General features: G+C 35.4%; 1 protein-coding gene across 4 annotated transcripts in view; it reads left to right on the forward strand.

Moving 5' to 3' along the window:
* Positions 1 to 19,243, forward strand: part of mctp2b (multiple C2 domains, transmembrane 2b) — a 77,806-nt gene that overhangs the window by 46,966 nt on the left and 11,597 nt on the right. For all 4 annotated transcript variants that reach the window (XM_056461067.1, XM_056461068.1, XM_056461069.1 and 1 more), the window contains 6 exons: positions 2,756 to 2,886; positions 4,884 to 5,070; positions 9,118 to 9,211; positions 9,306 to 9,408; positions 11,219 to 11,321; positions 17,201 to 17,302. In XM_056461067.1, coding sequence (XP_056317042.1) covers positions 2,756 to 2,886; positions 4,884 to 5,070; positions 9,118 to 9,211; positions 9,306 to 9,408; positions 11,219 to 11,321; positions 17,201 to 17,302 — 720 coding nt within the window. The remainder of the gene's footprint in view (positions 1 to 2,755; positions 2,887 to 4,883; positions 5,071 to 9,117; positions 9,212 to 9,305; positions 9,409 to 11,218; positions 11,322 to 17,200; positions 17,303 to 19,243) is intronic.

The following is a 19,243-nucleotide window of genomic DNA, read 5'->3' on the forward strand; positions in this document are numbered from 1 at the left end:
ATGCTCTCAAAGCAGCTATAATTAAATGCATATGTTAAACCCAGGACACATTTTAAACACTTAAGCCAAATAAAAACATTTTGTGAATAATTAAGTATAGCCTAAAGTCTATCCCACCTATGTAGCCAAAACATAAATCCTATAGTGTCCCTTTTAAGCGGGATATTCCGACACAAGTTTATGGTATAGAGTGGTGGCCATATTATTAGAACGCCTCTATTCTCACCTGCTAAACAATGTTTTTAAATGTTTTTTATTATTATTATTTCCTACTAACACTCTACAGCAAAAGATAACTAGTTTTTTCACCAGCTAAAAAGATGGTTTTAAGTCACTGTTCTAATCATTTTGGCCACCACTGTATATTTTTAAATTCCTAAATAATTCATATAAATAGCAGGTTTTAACTTGCTGACTATATAAGCTATATTTAATCAGCCGGATGATGGCAGTAACCGGTTCAACTATGTTCAAGCATTCATTTTTGTTTTTCTTTTATTTTTTTACTTCAAATTGACATTACTAATAATACTAAATGTCCTATATAACTCGAATATTATTTTCACCGCTGTAGCTAACCACCTGGATATTCATTGCCTCTCCGAAACGACTCGGCCAGTGACCTCTGTCTCAGGGCTGGCACTGCTGGCGGTCTGTCTAGAGGATTTGCCTCCTCTTCTATCCTGTTTTACAACTCGGCGTTCCCTTTTTCGTGATGTTTTATATGTTTGTGTAGATGTGTGGTGTTGCCACAGTATCGAATAGACTTTTCACAAACATCGCAGTTTGCAATATTTTCGCTTACTCCAAACAGTGCTCCTCTATCTTTCTGTGATCTCATAACAGCCAAAAGTGCTTGCGCTTTGACGGTGCTGAGTCACGTGATGAAAGGACAACTAATCACAGCAGAGCAGGGAAGAGCAACGGTGCATATGAGATATAAAAGGAGCTGGATATTTAGAGACATGTCTGCTTTTTTATGAAACAGGAGCAATGTACTTTGGCGTAAATTGGACGAAATGTTAATAAAAGTATCGCTTCGGAACGCTACTATCGATCTGATATCAATACCAATGTTGGTATCATTACTATCGATATTAGGATCGATCCGCCCACCCCTAATGTGTAACACAAACTAACATTACTGGAAAAAGTAGACACCCCCTGATCATCAATGTATAATTCGTACTCTGAGTAGTATACATATACTGTTATTTTACATTTTATTATTCAATTTGTGTACCTGAATACTGCTAGACTTGTTAAGCAACATGTTAATCTTTGCTCTGTTTTTATCAAAGCTTGTGATTTGGTTTATTGTATTTTAAGCAATTGCACTCGAAATCATCTTAATCAATGTAAAATTATGAATTATTTCCAAATAGAGCTAGCTATTTACTTTATCAGATGAAACTTTATTTAATATTGCAATATGTATCACAGACAAAAAACATCGCAGTGTCTTTTCAATTATAGTGCAGTCCTATTGCAAACTCCGTAACGGTCCCATGAAGTGCTTTGAAATGTGCATTTTGACAATCTCAACTGAAACATGAAGTTGGGGCGGGGCCTATTGTAACTCCTCCCCTTTATGTAAAAACAGCCAATAGTGTTTTGTTTTAATCACAGCTCTGCAAGTGAGAGTGGTTGAGGAAGCACATTAAATGAAAAGCATATAAAAAGCTTCTTGTAGGGGGCGGAGCATGGCAGATATTAGGCAGAATTTGATTGGTCAGAAGATTTGATGAGAAACTGAAGTATGAGGTGATGTCAAAAAAAAGCATTGATCCATTTAGGCGGAAGTGATGAATTGTTAGATTTTTAATGTTTATATTATCTTCTAAATGTGAATTTTGTCACTGTTTTGGAAATCCCAGGCTCATTCTGAAAACGTAGTCCCATGGACGTTTCTGGAGACTGCGAGTTATGTACCCGGCAGTACGTATGGCAGCATTTTAATCTTTTAAGCGAACGCTACGGGGGCGGTATGACGTCGTTCCTTTTTGCGCTTACCAGCTGACTGATTACCTCCGTGTGGAGGGCTTTCCCGCCTCAATCAGTTTGTCCAGTTAGCTCGTCGTCTACAAAGGCAGACTTGAGACGCAGAGAGGAGCTGACCACGACGATGACGACCGGCTTCAAGTCTGAGGAAGAGCAGTTCCAGAAATGAGGTAAGACAAAAACAGAATCCAAAAAATAAAGTGAACAAGTTTATAACAGGGTGAGAATGTGGTAAAATCCGAAAATGTGGTAAAAATCAGACGAAGGCTTTTCTTTTTCTGGACGTATTTTGTAAATTGTTGGTTGGGTTTAGGGAAGTAAGCGGGTGGGCCGGTCAATCTGTAAAATGGGTTGGGTTTAGAGGAGGAGGAGGGTGGGTCAGCCGATTGGCCTGTCGCCCAGTCAATCATTCAGTCAGTCAGACAGACGATCGTTCGACAGCGGCCTCTGGTGGGTTTACGCGAGAACTGCGCGGGCGCAAACGACACTCGCGAGAGGCATTTGAGATACGAAAAAACGCACACATCGGCCTCTTGTGGATTCACGAAAACAAAAACTGCAAAAATACGTACCTCCCGGGATGTATTTCGCGGTCTCCAGCAACGTCCACAGGACTACGTTTTCAGAATGAGCCTGGCTTGGTTTTGGAGCACACTAGCTTATACATGTACTTTATAGCTAACATACTGATACTAACATTTAAAACATAGATATTTTAATTTCATGGTGACTTTCAATGCTTTCATGTTGACAGTCTCAAACGAAGAAAGTCAACACAGAGTGGAGAGAAAGATTTGACTTTTACCAGTTCCCCGATGCATCAAGCCTTCTGGAGGTTGAAGTTGTCGCAAAAGATGGACGGAAGAGTGAAGAAAGTTACGGATTGTGAGTTTATACGTTTTTTTGTAATGTAATTTGAATCTGCATCTGAAATATAAAGACAGAGAAAGATATGTAGTAGCTTCTCCCATTTATAAAAACAGCCAATAGTGTTTAGTTTTTATCACGATCTGCCAGTGAGAGTGGTTGAGATCAAGCGCATCAAATGAAAAGGTGCGTTCGACTTGAACCATGGCTGCAGCTGGCAATCAACGAGATTAGCCGAGCCTAGGCGGAGCTGCAAACGAGGCTGTCAGCCAATAGTGATTGATTTTTTTTTATGACAGCTCTGCCAGTGAGAGTGGTTGAGCTCAAGCACATTAAATGAAAAGCTAATTTGAGGCATATAGAGGGGGCGGGGCTTGTCAGATACTAGAGAGCATTTGATTGGTCAAATGATTTGATGCGAAACTGAAGTATGAGGTGATGTCAAAAAAAGTAGTTTATTTAGGTGGAAGTGGCAAACTTCTTTGGATGTTTATATCTTCTAAATGCAAATTTTGTCACTGTTTTGGAGCTTATAGAGATCATTAAAACTAACATCTGAAAAACAGCTATATAGCACATTTATTGTGTATAGCCATACACCCAAAGCGCTTCACATTCATGAGGGGGGTTCTCTCCACACCACCACCAGTGTGTAACATCCACTTGGTTAATGTGACGGCGGCCACAGGACAACAGCACCAGTGTGCTCACCACACACCAGCTACTGGTGGAATAGAGACAGCCAATTCTGTTTATGGGGATGATTGGGAGGCCATGGTGGGTAAGAGCTGATGGAGGGAATTTGAGAACACCGTGGACACAACCCTGGCCTTTACAAGAAGTGCCATGGGATTTTTAATAACCACAAAGACTCAGGACCTCAGTCTCATCTGAAAGGCACCGTTCACTGACAGTATAGTGTCCCCTGCTTTCAGGAACTGCTCTTTGCCGAACTCAAACCCCATCGTCCTGACTGCAGTCTCGCTTTATCTGTTATTTCTCTCTATAATGTAAGCCTATAATGCATAATTCTAGCCAACATTTATTTAAGCTCATAATTAATAATGATAAAGTTATTAAATGTCTTATTCTTATGAAATAACTAATTAAATGTTACAAAAAATTTACAAAATAGATTTGTACAACCCTCGACAACTAAAATGAGACTGTGTATGACAAAGTCTTACCTTTGATGTAAAATTAGTGACGATGTCTGTGGGTGTCACCATTCAAAATTAAAGCGCACCTTTACGCTTATGTCTTATTGCTCATCGTCATTAAAATAATGACATACGTACCTGTAAGCTATGACAGCTGAGCGGAATCCGTTGGAAAAATAAACCCTGAATCTCTGACCAATCTGAAAGATTAAGTCCATTTGGTCCGTTTAGAAACTTTGCCGTGTGAAAGCAAACCAAGAACAAAAATAAATATTGCAGCAGTTTTAATCCCCCTTTCAGAGCAAAACAATGGATCTACAGGTGTGAAAGCACCCTGTTTAACTTCTGTGTACTTCAAAATATAAATACAATGTACTTAATGGGTTGATAATGTATTGTGGGAGACTTCTGGTGAAAGTAAAGTTGGATACAGGTAAAGTTAGAGAAAGCTTTGGTGGTATGGGTAAGTTTAAGGGTGGGTTAAAGAGTTAGGAATCATCAGCAGTGTTATTATAAATGTAATTACAGAATTTACAGATGTAATACATGCAGGTATTTAATAAAGCATAAATATAACGTGAAATCATGTATTTACACAATAACTACATTGTAACAAATTAATAATTTCAATCTAAGTGCATATTAGTTAAGGCTACTTAATATAAAGTGAGACGGAAATTTTAAATATAGAAAAAAATGATAAAAATTCAGCAGAAGTCAACATGTCAATCACAAATGCAGATAAAAGAGCATCCAGCCCTGATCCCTCAACACAAAAGCATTTCTCGCATAAATAACTTCCTGTTTGTAAGGTGTTTTTGTGGTTTAGTCTTTGTGTGGTTGTACACGTTGCAGGTCTGAGATCAACTTGTCTGAGTTGCCGCTGAATGAATCCAGATTGTTTTCCTGTGACCTGGAGCCGGGCCGGGGCAAGGTGGTGTTTCTCATCACTCCCAAAGCCTGCACCGGGGCCTCCATTTCGGATCTCTTCAACCCGCCACTGGAGGACCCTCAGGAGAGAGAAAACATGCTGGCTAAATATGTATGTTAAACCACAGTGCTGCTTTAATATCTATAATCAGGGGTAGGGCTGTGCGATTAATCAAAATCGAATCGCAATCGCGAATGTTGTGATTAGTTAATTGCAAGAGGCTGCAATATAAAATATATATGTAAACGAAAATAACGAATAATACCTTCAAAACCAGTCCGCTATACTTCAGAAAATTAAACATGCTAGACTTAAGGCATCGCAGACATGGTATGGATTATCGTGAACTATGCCACATGACATTAGAAGAAACGATTGAATCCTGTGTCACGATGTACATTTGGCTTCCCACAACACCCTATGTCAAGGAAATCATGCCGAAATCGTGTGATCTGACTGGATCTTTATAACTAGCCAATTAAGTGAGCACACTTTTCATTCTGCCCAATCAGAATTGCGCAACTCAACTACGCCCAAAATACAATAAAAAAGAAAACAAACAGGAAAGTGCTGACAAGTGATGGCATCTGCTACTTTGGAAGCATTAATAGACAAATTAATATCAAAGAAAAACAGCAATTGTAATATGGGAATAGTTTAGTTTCAAAGTCACAGACACCAAACAAAAATAGGTCATTTTTACGAGCTGTTGCAGAATTGTTGACATGGCTTACAGATTGTTGAGCTGAATCTTCAATTAAATTAAAATCAGCTTGCAGCTTGAATTAAATCCAAATATCAAATCACAATTGCAATATCTGTCAAAAAAAATCGCGATTAGATATTTTCCTCAATCGCACAGCCCTCAGGGGTGGATTTAACCAATAAACAAAGTAAGCAGTCGTTTAGGGCCCAGGAAATTTGAGAGCCCCCAATAAATACCTAGAAGCATCAATCATTCCTATAAATTTTATATATATATATATATATATATATATATATATATATATATATATATATATATATATATATATATATATATATAGCATGTAAACTCAACAACAAAAAAGATTTTTGCTGCTTGTTCAATCTACCCTCGACAACTGAAGTTAGACTGTGTATGACAAAAATTAAAGCGCACCTTTAAGCTTAGGTCTTATTGCTCATCGTCATTAAAAAAAATTAAGTACCTGTAAGCTCTGACAGCTGAGCGGAATCCATTGGAAAAATAAACCCTGAATCTCCGACTAATCTGAAAGATTAAGTCCGTTTGGTCCATTTAGAAACTTTGCCGTGTGAAAGCAAACCAAGAACAAAAATAAATATTGCAGCAATTTTAAATCCCCGTTTCAGGGAGAAAAACAATGGATCTACAGGTGTGAAAGCACCCTGTTTAACTTCTGTGTACTTCAAAATATAAATACAATGTAATATGTTGATAATGTATTGCAGAAGACCTCTGGTGATATTAAAGTGGGATTTTATTTAAAATTATTTAATTAAAAAAAAATTATTTTAACTTATTTAAAGTGAGCTGAAACACAATTCTTGAGATTGTTTTTGGGACAACTTAATAGTTTTATGTTCAATCGTAATTGCTTAGTGTTAAGACAACATGAAAGACTTGTGTGGAACCTTGCATTTTTTTGGTGTTAATAATGTATAGGGTCAAACAAAATGTTTATTTTTCTCTAAATTTAATGTAATTACATTTGTGCAAAATTGTCCATCACAATGAAATAGTTTATTATGTTTAGGTATTTTTTTTAATCATTTTATAACCAGTTTTGGATGATCCTAGACAAAGATCTAATCATCTCTCACTAAAAAAATCTAATTCATTTTTTTTATTTAAATGCATTATAAAACTAAGAAACAACTATAAATGTAATTCATTATTGCATTTTTTTTTAAGTTTAGAGTGTTTTCTGTAAAATGATTGCATGTGTAAATAGCTTTTAAATTTGGGTATGTCATTTGTGCAAAAACTCTAAATATGAACATTAAAGTGCACACTTCTTAACATTAGTTAAATCTTTATAATAATCTTTATTCCATATAAGATAGCAAAATAAATATTTTTTCCTCATTTCCTCCACGAAAGGTACATAAACATATGCCTGAGCAGTCTATAAACAAAAAAGGTAACACTTCATTTTGATGGTCCATTTGAGTATTAATAGACTGTCTGCTTAAAATCGGTTGGTACCGCTGCTAAACAGACATTTAATTGACTATAAGAAACTTTGTAAGTACATGTCAACTTACACTAACCCTAACCCCAACCTAACAGTCTACTTATAATCTAATGAAAATTAGTTGGCATGTAGATGCAATGTAACTTAAATTCAACAAACAGACCATCAAAATAAAGTGTGACCAAAAAACAAACAAACTTTAAAATCCAACTTTTGTTGTGTGACTTATAAAATTGTGAAATAATACAATAATAAAAATACAATATTTTATATGCATCTTTAGAGGGTATTCTTTAAAATAAGACCGTGTTTATCCATCTGCTCCAAAGTATTTTGCCAGGTCATTCTATCGAAGTTAGAAAGATACATTTCTGTAAAAAATCTAAATATGCAGCTCAGTGCAAGTGTTAAGAAAAGCATTTAGAAAAGACTGATGTAACAAATGAACTGATATAAGAAATAAACAAAAATAATACAAATAAAATAAATAAAAAATATAAAAGTTGGAATTGCTTAGGGCCGCCAAATAACTAAATCCGTCTTTGTACATAATACACAATAAGTGAAGATGTGTGTTGGGTTTCAAGGGTTTTTTAAAACATATAATATTATACATATAACATAATATTTTTTAGGCCAAAACACTTATACAGGAGTGCAGAAGTATTTTAAAGATGTTGTAGGTATGTATGTTTGACACCTAGTGATTGAACTAGGTATTGCATTCCTTTATCGAACACACACACACAAGCGCAACAGCGAGTGACTGACTATCGAGCCTAAAGGCTGATTTAAATCGTGTTATAAATAAAAACAACGGCACGCGATAATTGAACTTTAGAGCTGTGACTTGGTGTAAACCGACACGTATGAGTGATTCAGCATGTACATTTAATAATGTTGAAGAGGTTTAATATGTATTAATTAGGGTGCACTATTCTGTTCTTCTGAATGGTTGCAATTACATTTCTGTCGTGTTTCGTCTGGTGAAAACAGCCTAATTACTTACCACTGCAAATCTTGTCACATAGTGTGCTGTCAGGACACGGTGTTACAATTTAACCTGTTCACCTAATGTTTACGCTCCTAATATTTATATTATTTGCTTATTAATAACCTCATGTGAAACTCTTAATCTGCGTGTCATTTCGGAGGCTGCTACTGTCCACCAGAGGTTGCATTTCAGTCAAAGACACATGCTTTGAGAGCCTTCCTGACTGACTGAATGAAATATGCAATTTTCCACCAAGGTGCTGAAATATAATTGGCTAAGCTGGCATTAAAAGAACCAAAACAAAGACAGCCTTTCTGGCATGGAAAACACATTTTCAAAGCAGAATATCTGACTTCAGATAAACAAGAATGTTCACTTGGTATGTTTCTTAAATATCAGCAAACATATTATGGTATTATTAAGCTTTAGAAGAATCAAAAACTTACATACAGCCTTTTTAAAACATTACAACTCAAAGTACTGTAAGATGAGGGATTACTTTTTACACTTTTTAGTAATCTGTAATGGGCTTCATAAGGTCTTGGAAACATCATGAAATTTTGACATGGCATTTTCTAGGCCTGGAAAAGTTTTGCAAAAAAATAAAAAAAATAAACCCATAAAGTTTTGGAAAAAGTTGTCATTTTATATATTTGTCACTTGTCATTTTATGTATTTTTATAAGAACAGGTCAGATTAAATGTTGTTTCCTTAGTACATACAGATATTTGATGGACATTATTTCACTCATATTTAAAATTGTACAAATTTAACATGTTATATGAAACATTGAAAGTAGACACTTGTATTCAGTATGTCTCATATGTGACATAAATTAGTTTGAAGCAAACACAATCATGTGATGTCTCATATTTGATACTTTTAAAACAGTATTGTATAATAACAGTATAATAATGCATGATCCCATTTAAACCTCTTTTTACAATTTTCTCTCTTTTTTTCAAGAGTTTGAAGAACACCCTGAGGGACCTGAGAGATGTTGGTTTTCTCCAGGTTAAAGTAATCAAGGCCACTGACCTCACGGCTGCTGATCTAAATGGTATTATTTATTATTTGTTGATTCATTTGTTGAGAGCTATTTTAGTTTGTGATCATCTAAAACCACATTTGCTGGACCTTCTGTGTATTTCTAGGAAAGAGCGACCCGTTTTGTGTCCTGGAATTGGGAAACAACCGGCTACAGACCCACACCGTATACAAAAGCCTCAACCCTGAGTGGAATAAAGTCTTCACTTTGTCAGTATTATTAATGTATACTACTGTTTTGAACTTTAGGGTCTGTTTGATTTCTTTTAAAAGTGTTTAGTGAGGATGCATTCAATTGGTCAAGTGTTGGTCAAGTGAGGATGCATTCAATTGGTCAAGTTAATACAATACAATAATACATTGTTTGGGCAAAAATGCTAAAAAAAATGTCTTTTATGCCAAAAATCTATAAAATATTAAGTATTATGTAAGTATCCTACTGTGAATTAATCAGGAATCAGTTTTTATTAGTAACATGCATTGCTAAGCACTTAATTTGGACATGTTTAAAGGCAATTTCACCCTCAGATTCAAGATTTTCTAAATGGCTTATTTTGACCAAATGTTGTCATATTAAAAGTGTTTATTTAACAAAGTATACATCAATGGAAAGCATTTAATCAGCTTATTTAATTTAATTTAATAATAATAATAATTATTATTATTATTATTATTATTATTATTATTATATTTCTTATATATTTTTTTTTCTTAAAGGTTTTGGGATTCAGGGTCACAAATAAAATTTCATTTATTAAGGAATTAATATGTCTGTTCATTGAGGACGTATTAAATTGAAAAAGGTCTCATATCTAATATACTGATACACATGCAATTTCTTAACCATGTGTTTACAATCACGGATACAACTAACAACATGTAAACTTATGTATTTTAGGTTTATGCTTTTGACTTAAATGTCTGTGTTTGACAGTTGGCAGAAAGATTTAATAATCTTAATTTATTATGGTCGCGGTCCATTAGTTAATGTTAGTTAATAAATGTACTAACATGAACAAACAATTAGTAATACATTATATTTATTATATCTTTGTTAACATTTGGTAACCTTATTTAAGTTAAATAATATTAGTTCATGTTGACTCATGGTGCATTAACTAATGTTAACAAGCACAACTTTGGATTTTAATAATGCATTATTTAATGTTCAACTATGATTAATAAACGCTTTGCAAGAGTTCATACTTAATGTTAGTAAATAAATTAACGAATGAACCATTATTCTAAAGTGTTACCTTTAATTCTCGCATGATGTTTAGTCTGACAGATGCGTTTGTATCTGTGTCCTCAGAAACGTGTATATGAAAAGCTTGTACACAACAAGTCTTTAAAATATATTCTGATGATTTCAATGTTTTTTTTTTCTTTTCTTTGAAAAGGGGGTGGAGATCTGCAGCTCATTAGCATTTAAAGAGACGCAAAACAGCACATTTATTTCTTTTGCTCAAATACTGGCATTTACAGTGTAATATAATAATATTAATAATAATAATATTAATAATATTCAGAAACATAATAATACAGAAACTTTTTAGCATAGTATTATAACACTAAAATCTTATTTCATTTATGTATTCATTTGTTTGTTGTTTTTATTTGTATATTTATTATTGAAATGATAATTGTTCTTGCCATGAAAATAGCCACAGTTGCTGACATGGCATTAAATAAAAAATAAATTACATTAGAATGGTCTTATGACTTTGTTAAAGGTTCAAGTGAAACCAAAAACTGAAAAAATTCAGCCTTGACAAAAAAATAAATAAAAAATACCCCAATATATTAATATAAAAAAATGAGTTAAACTCTAATAACATTTCACAATATTGCTGTTTTTGCATTTATAAAACATAAGCAAACTAGATTTATTTAAAAAAATATCTTTATGAAATATTTCAGACTCCAAACTTTTTTCACAGTACTGTATTCAATATAAATTGCATATTTACATTAAAATAAATATATCGCTGATGTTTATTTGATTTGTCTTCTTGACCAGCCCTGTTAAAGACATTCATGAAGTTCTGGAAGTGACTGTGTTTGATGAGGATGGAGACAAAGCTCCAGACTTCTTGGGGAAGGTTGCGATTCCTTTAGTCTCAGTAAGTTAGATGTATTTATTCTCTTTTCATTTTACGTAAATTATCTGTATTTATTGTATATTTACATTCTTCCTGTAGTGTTTTTATTATGCTGGCTTGAAAAAGCCAACATACTGTTATACTACTCTGTCCTCGAAAACATCTCCTGCTAGGCCGTTGATGCTACAAGGCCCAAATTTGGTCAAAATGTGCCTTCTGCATTTAAGATTGTTGCTATATCTCCTCATGCCAATCATACTTTTCTTTTCTTAAAGAGCCCATATTATGGGTTTTTGAAAATGCTCTTCCATGTAGTGTGTAACACAGCTCTAAGTGAAGTGAAATATCCAGCTAAGGCTTAAATCTGTAAGTGTACAGTGTTTAAAACTATTGATTCATCTATAAAAGAGTCGACTCATAGTGCTTCAAACGAGTCGTCTTGATAACGAGTCATTAGGTGTTTCGCGATGACGCAGCCACGAAACACAAGCCTCGCCAGTAGTTACGCGCGCAAACCAGGGAGATTTGAAACCTGCGGCCCCGCCCACAAACACAGAAAAAACACTAGACACACACACACAGACGCCGCCGGTCCAATGAAGTCACGCTGTGCTCAGATGGATAATATTGACAGTCTCTACTCAAAGATGAGTTGTGAACTGTGAAGGGTCAGTGGTTGAGGTTTATTCACTAGTGTAAGTAAGTGCGATTAAAATTGTTGCCTCGTTTAACTTGCAAATTATGTATTTATTGTGTTTTGTTACTTGTTAACCTGGTACAGTACACGCGGTTACTCTTTAGTAGAGAGAGAGAGAGAAAAAGAACAGGTCGAGTTTGTGACGCCTAGGGGCTAGGAGACAGGAGACTCGCGTCGCTTTCCCTAGTTCTTTTGAGGAGCTTTTTGTGTGTGTGTGTGTGTGTGTGTGTGTGTGTGTGTGAGAGAGAGAGAGAGAGAGAGAGAGAGACTCGCGTCGCTTTCCCTAGTTTTTCTGAGGAGCGTTGTGTGTGTGTGTGAGAGAGAGAGAGAGAGAGAGACTCGCGTCGCTTTCCCTAGTTCTTCTGAGGAGCGTTGTGTGTGTGTGTGTGAGAGAGAGAGGGAGAGGCTAGGAGACTCGCGTCGATCTCCCCAGTTCTTCTGAGGAGGGTTGTGTGTGTGTGTGTGTGAAAAAAGCCTTACACTATGAAGCGGGTGTGCACTGTGACTACTTTTATATAGTTGATTACCAGCTGGGCATTTCACTCTGTCTCGCGCTGAAGCCTGTCACTGTCGACCAATCGCAGCAGGCTGTCATCGGTCCAATCAGCGCAGATTAGCTTCGCGCTGAGGAGGGGGTTGGGAACAAATGAATCGCTAAACGATTCATATGGGAGTCGTTGGGATAATTAGGTAAAAATAAATGCAGATTATAAGACCATAAAAGTGTTTTATGACCTTGCATGCATATTAGACTGTTGTTGGAGACCCTTACAACCTAAATATGACCCTATTTCATGTATAATATGGGCTCTTTAATATATTTTTTTAAATGAATAATTTTTTTATATGCCCGCATTATTAAAGTCCTCAATTTGGCCAAAAGCTGTATTCTGCATCTGATTCTTTTCCGGTTTATCAGACTTATAGTTTTCCAATAAATAATTTAAGCATTATTTTTCTCAAAATATGGCAAGCCAATTTGACAAACTCCATATTTTTAACCTATATGGCAAGCCATTTTTACAAAAACTCAATTCTTTTACTCGCATGGCAAGCCTCTTTTGCATGCATCACTTTCACACTTAAGCATTATATTTTCAATAAAATATGGCAATATATTCCAGTTTTTGACTGTCATAAAGACATCGGGGTTGATTTTTATCACTCATATTGGCAAGAAGTTTTGATGTATCATCACTAGGCCCACACGGAATCTGCACGCACAGAATTCCACAGATTTTCCGCATATTTCTGCAGATTTTTAGCCCATCATTAATTCTTTTATTATTTACTTGTGTAAATGTGTGTAAATATATTTATTCAGTTTCTGAAATAATTACAGTCATATTATTGACTAATATGAAAATGTTAATCTGATTTATGTACAATGCAGTGTGTAAAGTAATATTTTCTGTCTTTTAGTAGATATAAAAAGTAGAAAGAGACTTGCTTTGTTTACCAAATAAAGAGAATCTAATTGGATTTGCATTTTAGACATTAAATAAAAGTTAAAAAGATATTACTTTTTATTTTATATATTAAGCTTTGTTATGATACTCCCAAAATAATTCAGCAGAAAACTGCAGATTTTTACCAAAATTCTCTGCAGAAATTGCAAAAAATGTCAGCAGATTCCGTCTGGCCCTAATCTTCACTAATCTGTGAATTCTTCCCATTGCAGTAAAACAAAAACTAACCTAGCAACCATTTAAAACAGCAATATCTCTACATCAGAACATCGTAGGGGCCTGAGTATTGCCTCGTTTGACTCATGCTAGCAAATGGGACTTCTTGTGTGTACTATGCATGGTAACTGTTGTGAAGCAGAAGCTGAGAGCAGACTTGTGGATCCAATTGCAGGTTTAATGGGAAGGACAGTAAAGCTATGGTCAACACAGGGATAAACAGATGTATACAGGCAATCCAGAGTCGTAGTCAGAAACACAGGCAGATGATCAAAAGACAGGCTGCAGACAAGGATGAACAAACTTACAAGGCAGGGGTCAAAACATGGGAAAACAAACCAGGAGAAACGCTTTGTAATGTTCGTGGGATAAACAAGACCTGAATGAATGAATGTGAGGTGTATTTATATATTTATAGTCCTTGTAATTAGTGTAGATGAGCAGCGGCTGTGTCTGTGTGCGAGTGTTCGGATTGTTGTCAGCTGTTATCAGTGTTGATGAGCGCAGGGGTTTCTGGGAGTTGGAGTTCACTCAGAGGTAAACTCCCAGATAGGAAACCCAGCTGGCAATTGGCACAAACTACAGGAAGGGATCGCCAGCGGAGACAACTCCACTGGCAAGTAGTGGTAGTGGTGGGCAAAGCGAGGCTTCATGAAACACTGAAACAGTTGAAGCAAATGTGTCGAAGCTTTTTAATGTATTTCACTGGAATAGCTTCAGCAAAGAATGGTTGAGGAAACTGAGGTATTAACCCCCACTTTGTAGTGTTGAATCTTCAAATGATTTAGTGGAGCGATGAGAGTGTCTGACTACCATGCAGGTATAGTGGGTTCGAATCCAGTCTGATAGAGCTATTTTGAATTGTTTAATTTAAGTTTGAAATGCTTTGTTCCTGTATCGTTTTGTTTCAACATTGGTCTGACATCCGAATAAACACATTGTGAATAAATATGTCTTGTTTTGGTTATAAAACAGGGTTGTTGCCAGAAGTTAACAAGTATTATTTCCCATTGTATTTTATTAACGTCTACCCAAAACCTAAACCCAACCATCACAGTACTTTAAAAATATTAATTATTATTTTAGTGTTACAAAAATGATGCTAAATTGATGGCGTATCAGCAGCTATATCCTATCTATACTACACCATAAAACAGTAGCATGATTTAAAATACATAAAATCGAGAATTCGGAGTATTTGTACAAGTCGGGATTCGAACCCAAAAGCCTTTTGAAGCACAGTAACAACGTGCACACGCACGGTCCATTAGGCTATATTAGACAGAAGTTCATTCTGACCCTGTCAGTCAAATGCAGATTCGACAGTCCCCGAAACGCTTCTGAACTGATCGATGCTTTGAATCGCTTTAGTCATGTGACCAGGTGTTTCAGATCATGCTTCGGTGCAATGTTTCGAAACGCTTGTGCTTCGGGATGTCGACACTGTCGAAACGTCAGTTTCACGTCAGCCATACCTACACAACAGTAACAATGATAAGCCAAGGGCGAATAGCGATTAGTTACATGCTATTAATGACTATCTAATTGTAATAACATATGCTAGAAATGCTTACTAAGTATTAGCATTTGATTAAACATGTACATTAGCCTTGCCATTTAGCAATTCCATAAACATTTTAGCAACTGCCTAGCAAACACTTAGCCACCACTGTGCTTCCTGCCAACTGCCATTCCCAGTCCTAGCACAGTGACGCTGGCTTTCTCAAGCCAACATCAAGGTTCATCAACAAACTTTATTATTTGTATGCACTCAGGTTCTTGAGAGTAATGTAATTTCAATTCTCTCTGTCTTGTACATGTTGCTGAATTGACAATAAATCTGAATTTTACATGAATTGACACAAGAATTGACAACAGATGCCCTTCTAGCTGCAATCCAGTACTGGGAAACATCCATACACACTCATTCACACTTATACACTACGACCAATTTAGTTTATTTAATTCACCTCTAGCGCATGTCTTTGGACTCACACGAACACAGGGAGAACATGCAAACTCCACACAGAATTGTCGGGACTTGAACTAGTGACCTTGCTGTGAGGTAACAGTGCTAACCACTGAGCCACCGTGCCGCCCCTGAACTGTATGTATTGGTATTAAAAATAATCGTTTACTTGAACATCTCTTGTTCGTTTTTCAGTTTCGTTATGCTGTTGAACAGAAAGAAAAGATAGTTTGAAGAATGTTGAAAAACAAGTTTGCCAACATTCTTAAAATATCCTGCGTTTAACAGTAGAATGAAACTCAACACCTACTGAAGGCGAGTGTGTTTTTATTTTAGGGTGACTTATCATTTTTAAAATAAAGAGCAGTGATATGTGAAAGATCATTGATTAGAATTGATATATTAAGTCGAGTTGAGTTGTAGTGTCATTCTGCTACATGTGTGGACTTACAGTGGCATGAAATGCAGTATCTTGCAGGACCACAGTGCTACATAAATAAACAGAATTATAAATATGAACACAACACTGGACATTTTAAACCTGTACGTAACTAAAATATCAGAGTGGTAATCTAACTAAGCATGTACTATACATACTTAAACTATACAAATAACCTAAGACAGACTATTCAAGTGCTCTTACATGAGACAGAACAATATTGTGCAAGATATTGAGGTATTTAAGGTTGAAGAAAACAAGTAGCCACGTGATTTGTGGTACATTCACAAGTAAACATTGTTTTCAGTATTGCAAGATGTAGTGCAAGTAAGGTGTCTGGTGCATGTGTTTTGACAGGTGGTTTATCAAGCCCACTCACCTGTTCGAAGCACACTTCAGAAATGCTCAATGTTTTTTAATAAAGATATGAAGTGATTTTAAGAAAGCATCTGGTGCAAAACTGGTGCATGTGTCAGTTAAAGTGTCAGAGAGATTAAAGAGTGTGTTTTCTACAGGTGGTTTGTCAAGCCCACTCACCTGTGTGAAGCTCACATCAAAAATGCATAATGTTTTTATAAAGATATGGAGTGATTTTAAGAAAGCTTCTCGTGCAAAACTGGTGCATGTGTCAGTTAAAGTGTCAGAGAGATTAAAGAGTGTTTTTTACAGGTGGTTTGTCAAGCCCACTCACCTGTGTGAAGCTCACATCAAAAATGCATAATGTTTTTATAAAGATATGGAGTGATTTTAAGAAAGCTTCTGGTGCAAAACTGGTGCACGTATCAGTTAAAGTGTCAGAGAGATTAAAGAGTGTGTTTTTTACAGGTGGTTTGTCAAGCCTACTCACCTGTGTGAAGCTCACATCAGAAATGCATAATGTTTTTATAAAGATATGGAGTGATTTTAAGAAAGCATCTGGTGCAAGTCTTAGTTAAAGTGTCAAAAGATGAAATAGTGTGTTTTCTGCAGGTGGTTTACCTAGCCCACTCACCTGTGTGCGGCACTCTCAGAATTGCATGCCATTTTGAGGTTTTCGTGTGGTGTGGTGTGGTGGGGAGTATGTTTGTTTTATTGTGTTTTAATCTGAAGTTGTTTTTTTTATTGTAACAGGCGTGTGAAGGTCAGCAGTTCATTTGTCCTCTGAGGAAAGAGAATTTGACAACAATGTGTAAAGGAGCTGTAATACTGGAGCTGGAAGTCCTCTTCAATCCTGTGAGTCTCCACTGATGCCTTTAATCTACAGCTCAGTAGAGCCTTTGAAATTCATTCAGCCAAGCAAAATATGACAATAGTCAAGACACATAATTTATTTCTACAGTACTTTTTACGGTACATCAGAAAAACGGGTAGTTAGTGTTAATGTAATGATGATACAGGTGAAGACAAAATTATTAACCCTCCTATGAAATGTTCATTATTTTAAAAATATTTCCTAATTGCTGTTTTAACAGAATATTTTTCTCAACATTTTTATCATTCATTCGTTTTCTTTTCGGCTTAGTCCCTTTATTATTCTGGGGTCACCACAGCGGAATGAACCACCAACTTATCCAGCATATGTTTTTACGCAGCGAATGCCCTTCCAGTTGCAACCCAACACTGGAAAACCATACACTTCTATTCACACACATACACTACGAATAATTAGCACCCGGAGGAAACCCACATGAACATGGGGAAAACATGCAAACTCCACACAGAAATGCCAACTGACTCAGCCGAGCCGAGGTCGAACCAGCGACCTTCCTGCTGTGAGGCAAGAGCGCTTCCCACTGCACCACCGTGCTGCATATATTTATTTATATTATATATAATTTTTTTATTCCAGCCAAACTAAAAGAAGCATGATATTTTCTCTAGGAAAAAAAACTAATTTTTATTTTGATATATAATTTTAATATAATAAATTTGTCTTCAACTGTAACAAAAAAAACACTTTAAAGTATCTTATTAAAAAATATTTAATGTATAGATACTTCTGTTTTAATTTAGAGAATATTTTTTTCAACATAATATTAATAATAATAATAATAATAATAATATATATATATATATATATATGAGCATTGGCTCATCGAGTGCATTAGTGTCCCACTAGTGTCTATATACAGCCATGTATTGCGTTTAGACAACAGTTTGACGGCATGATCGTGTATGTAAAAATGAAAATCAAACACGGAGAGTCTCAAAAATTCTCTTGTATGAGGAACTACTTTCTTCCACCATTCATTCACATCTGTAGCTCACCTTAGAGCTAATATTGAATGATTCTCTAGCGTAATGTCTAAAGTGATGACAAAACAGCTGATTTTGCTGACATTTTAAGATTATAAGGCTGAACTGCATGAAATGTCATCAGTCTACAGAGATTTCCCAGTATTTTTCTGTTTCAATCGGGGGATCACAATAATTAACTACAAAAAAGCTAAAGCAGCGTAAACACTATCAGATTACTGTTGTATAAATACAGCACTACGACATACAAACGAGAGTGAGAGATCGACTTAGAATGTCACTTACCTGCTTTAATAATAATTTAATCTATAAACATAAAAACTAATCATTTTAGTTTTTCTCCTCTAAGGGCTTAATTTGCGGTCTCTGTCGCCATCCTGTGGCGGAACTGTCTTTGGTCTGCTCAGTATGACAAGTTGATGGCCCCCAATGTGCTGAATTTTAGAAATTATAAATATTTAAAAATAGTCACTATCCTTACAGTATAAATAAACTGCATAGTTGCAATCTAAACATCTGCATTCTCACCTAAAAAAAAGCCTTAAAAGTACATTATGTTGTAAGACAGCTGCAATATTGGTCAAACTGTCGTGATTCCAGGACGGAGTAATGCAGAAGGCAAACTAAAAGAAATATTCATAATATATAAAATTTTTACAGTATGTCTGATAATATTTTTTCTTCTGGAGAAAGTCTTAATTGTTTTATTTCAGCTAGAATAAAAGCAGTTATTAATTTTTAAAAAGCCATTTTATGGACAAAATTATTAGCCCCTTTAAACTATATTTTTTTCACAGTAATGCCTAATTACCCTAACCTGCCTAGTTAACCTAATTAACCTAGTTAGGCCTTTAAACGTCACTTAAAGCTGTATAGAAGTGTCTTGAAAAATATCTAGCAAAATATGATTCACTGCAA

The sequence above is a fragment of the Danio aesculapii genome, chromosome 7, assembly GCF_903798145.1.
Source record: "Danio aesculapii chromosome 7, fDanAes4.1, whole genome shotgun sequence".
Taxonomy (NCBI): domain Eukaryota; kingdom Metazoa; phylum Chordata; class Actinopteri; order Cypriniformes; family Danionidae; genus Danio; species Danio aesculapii.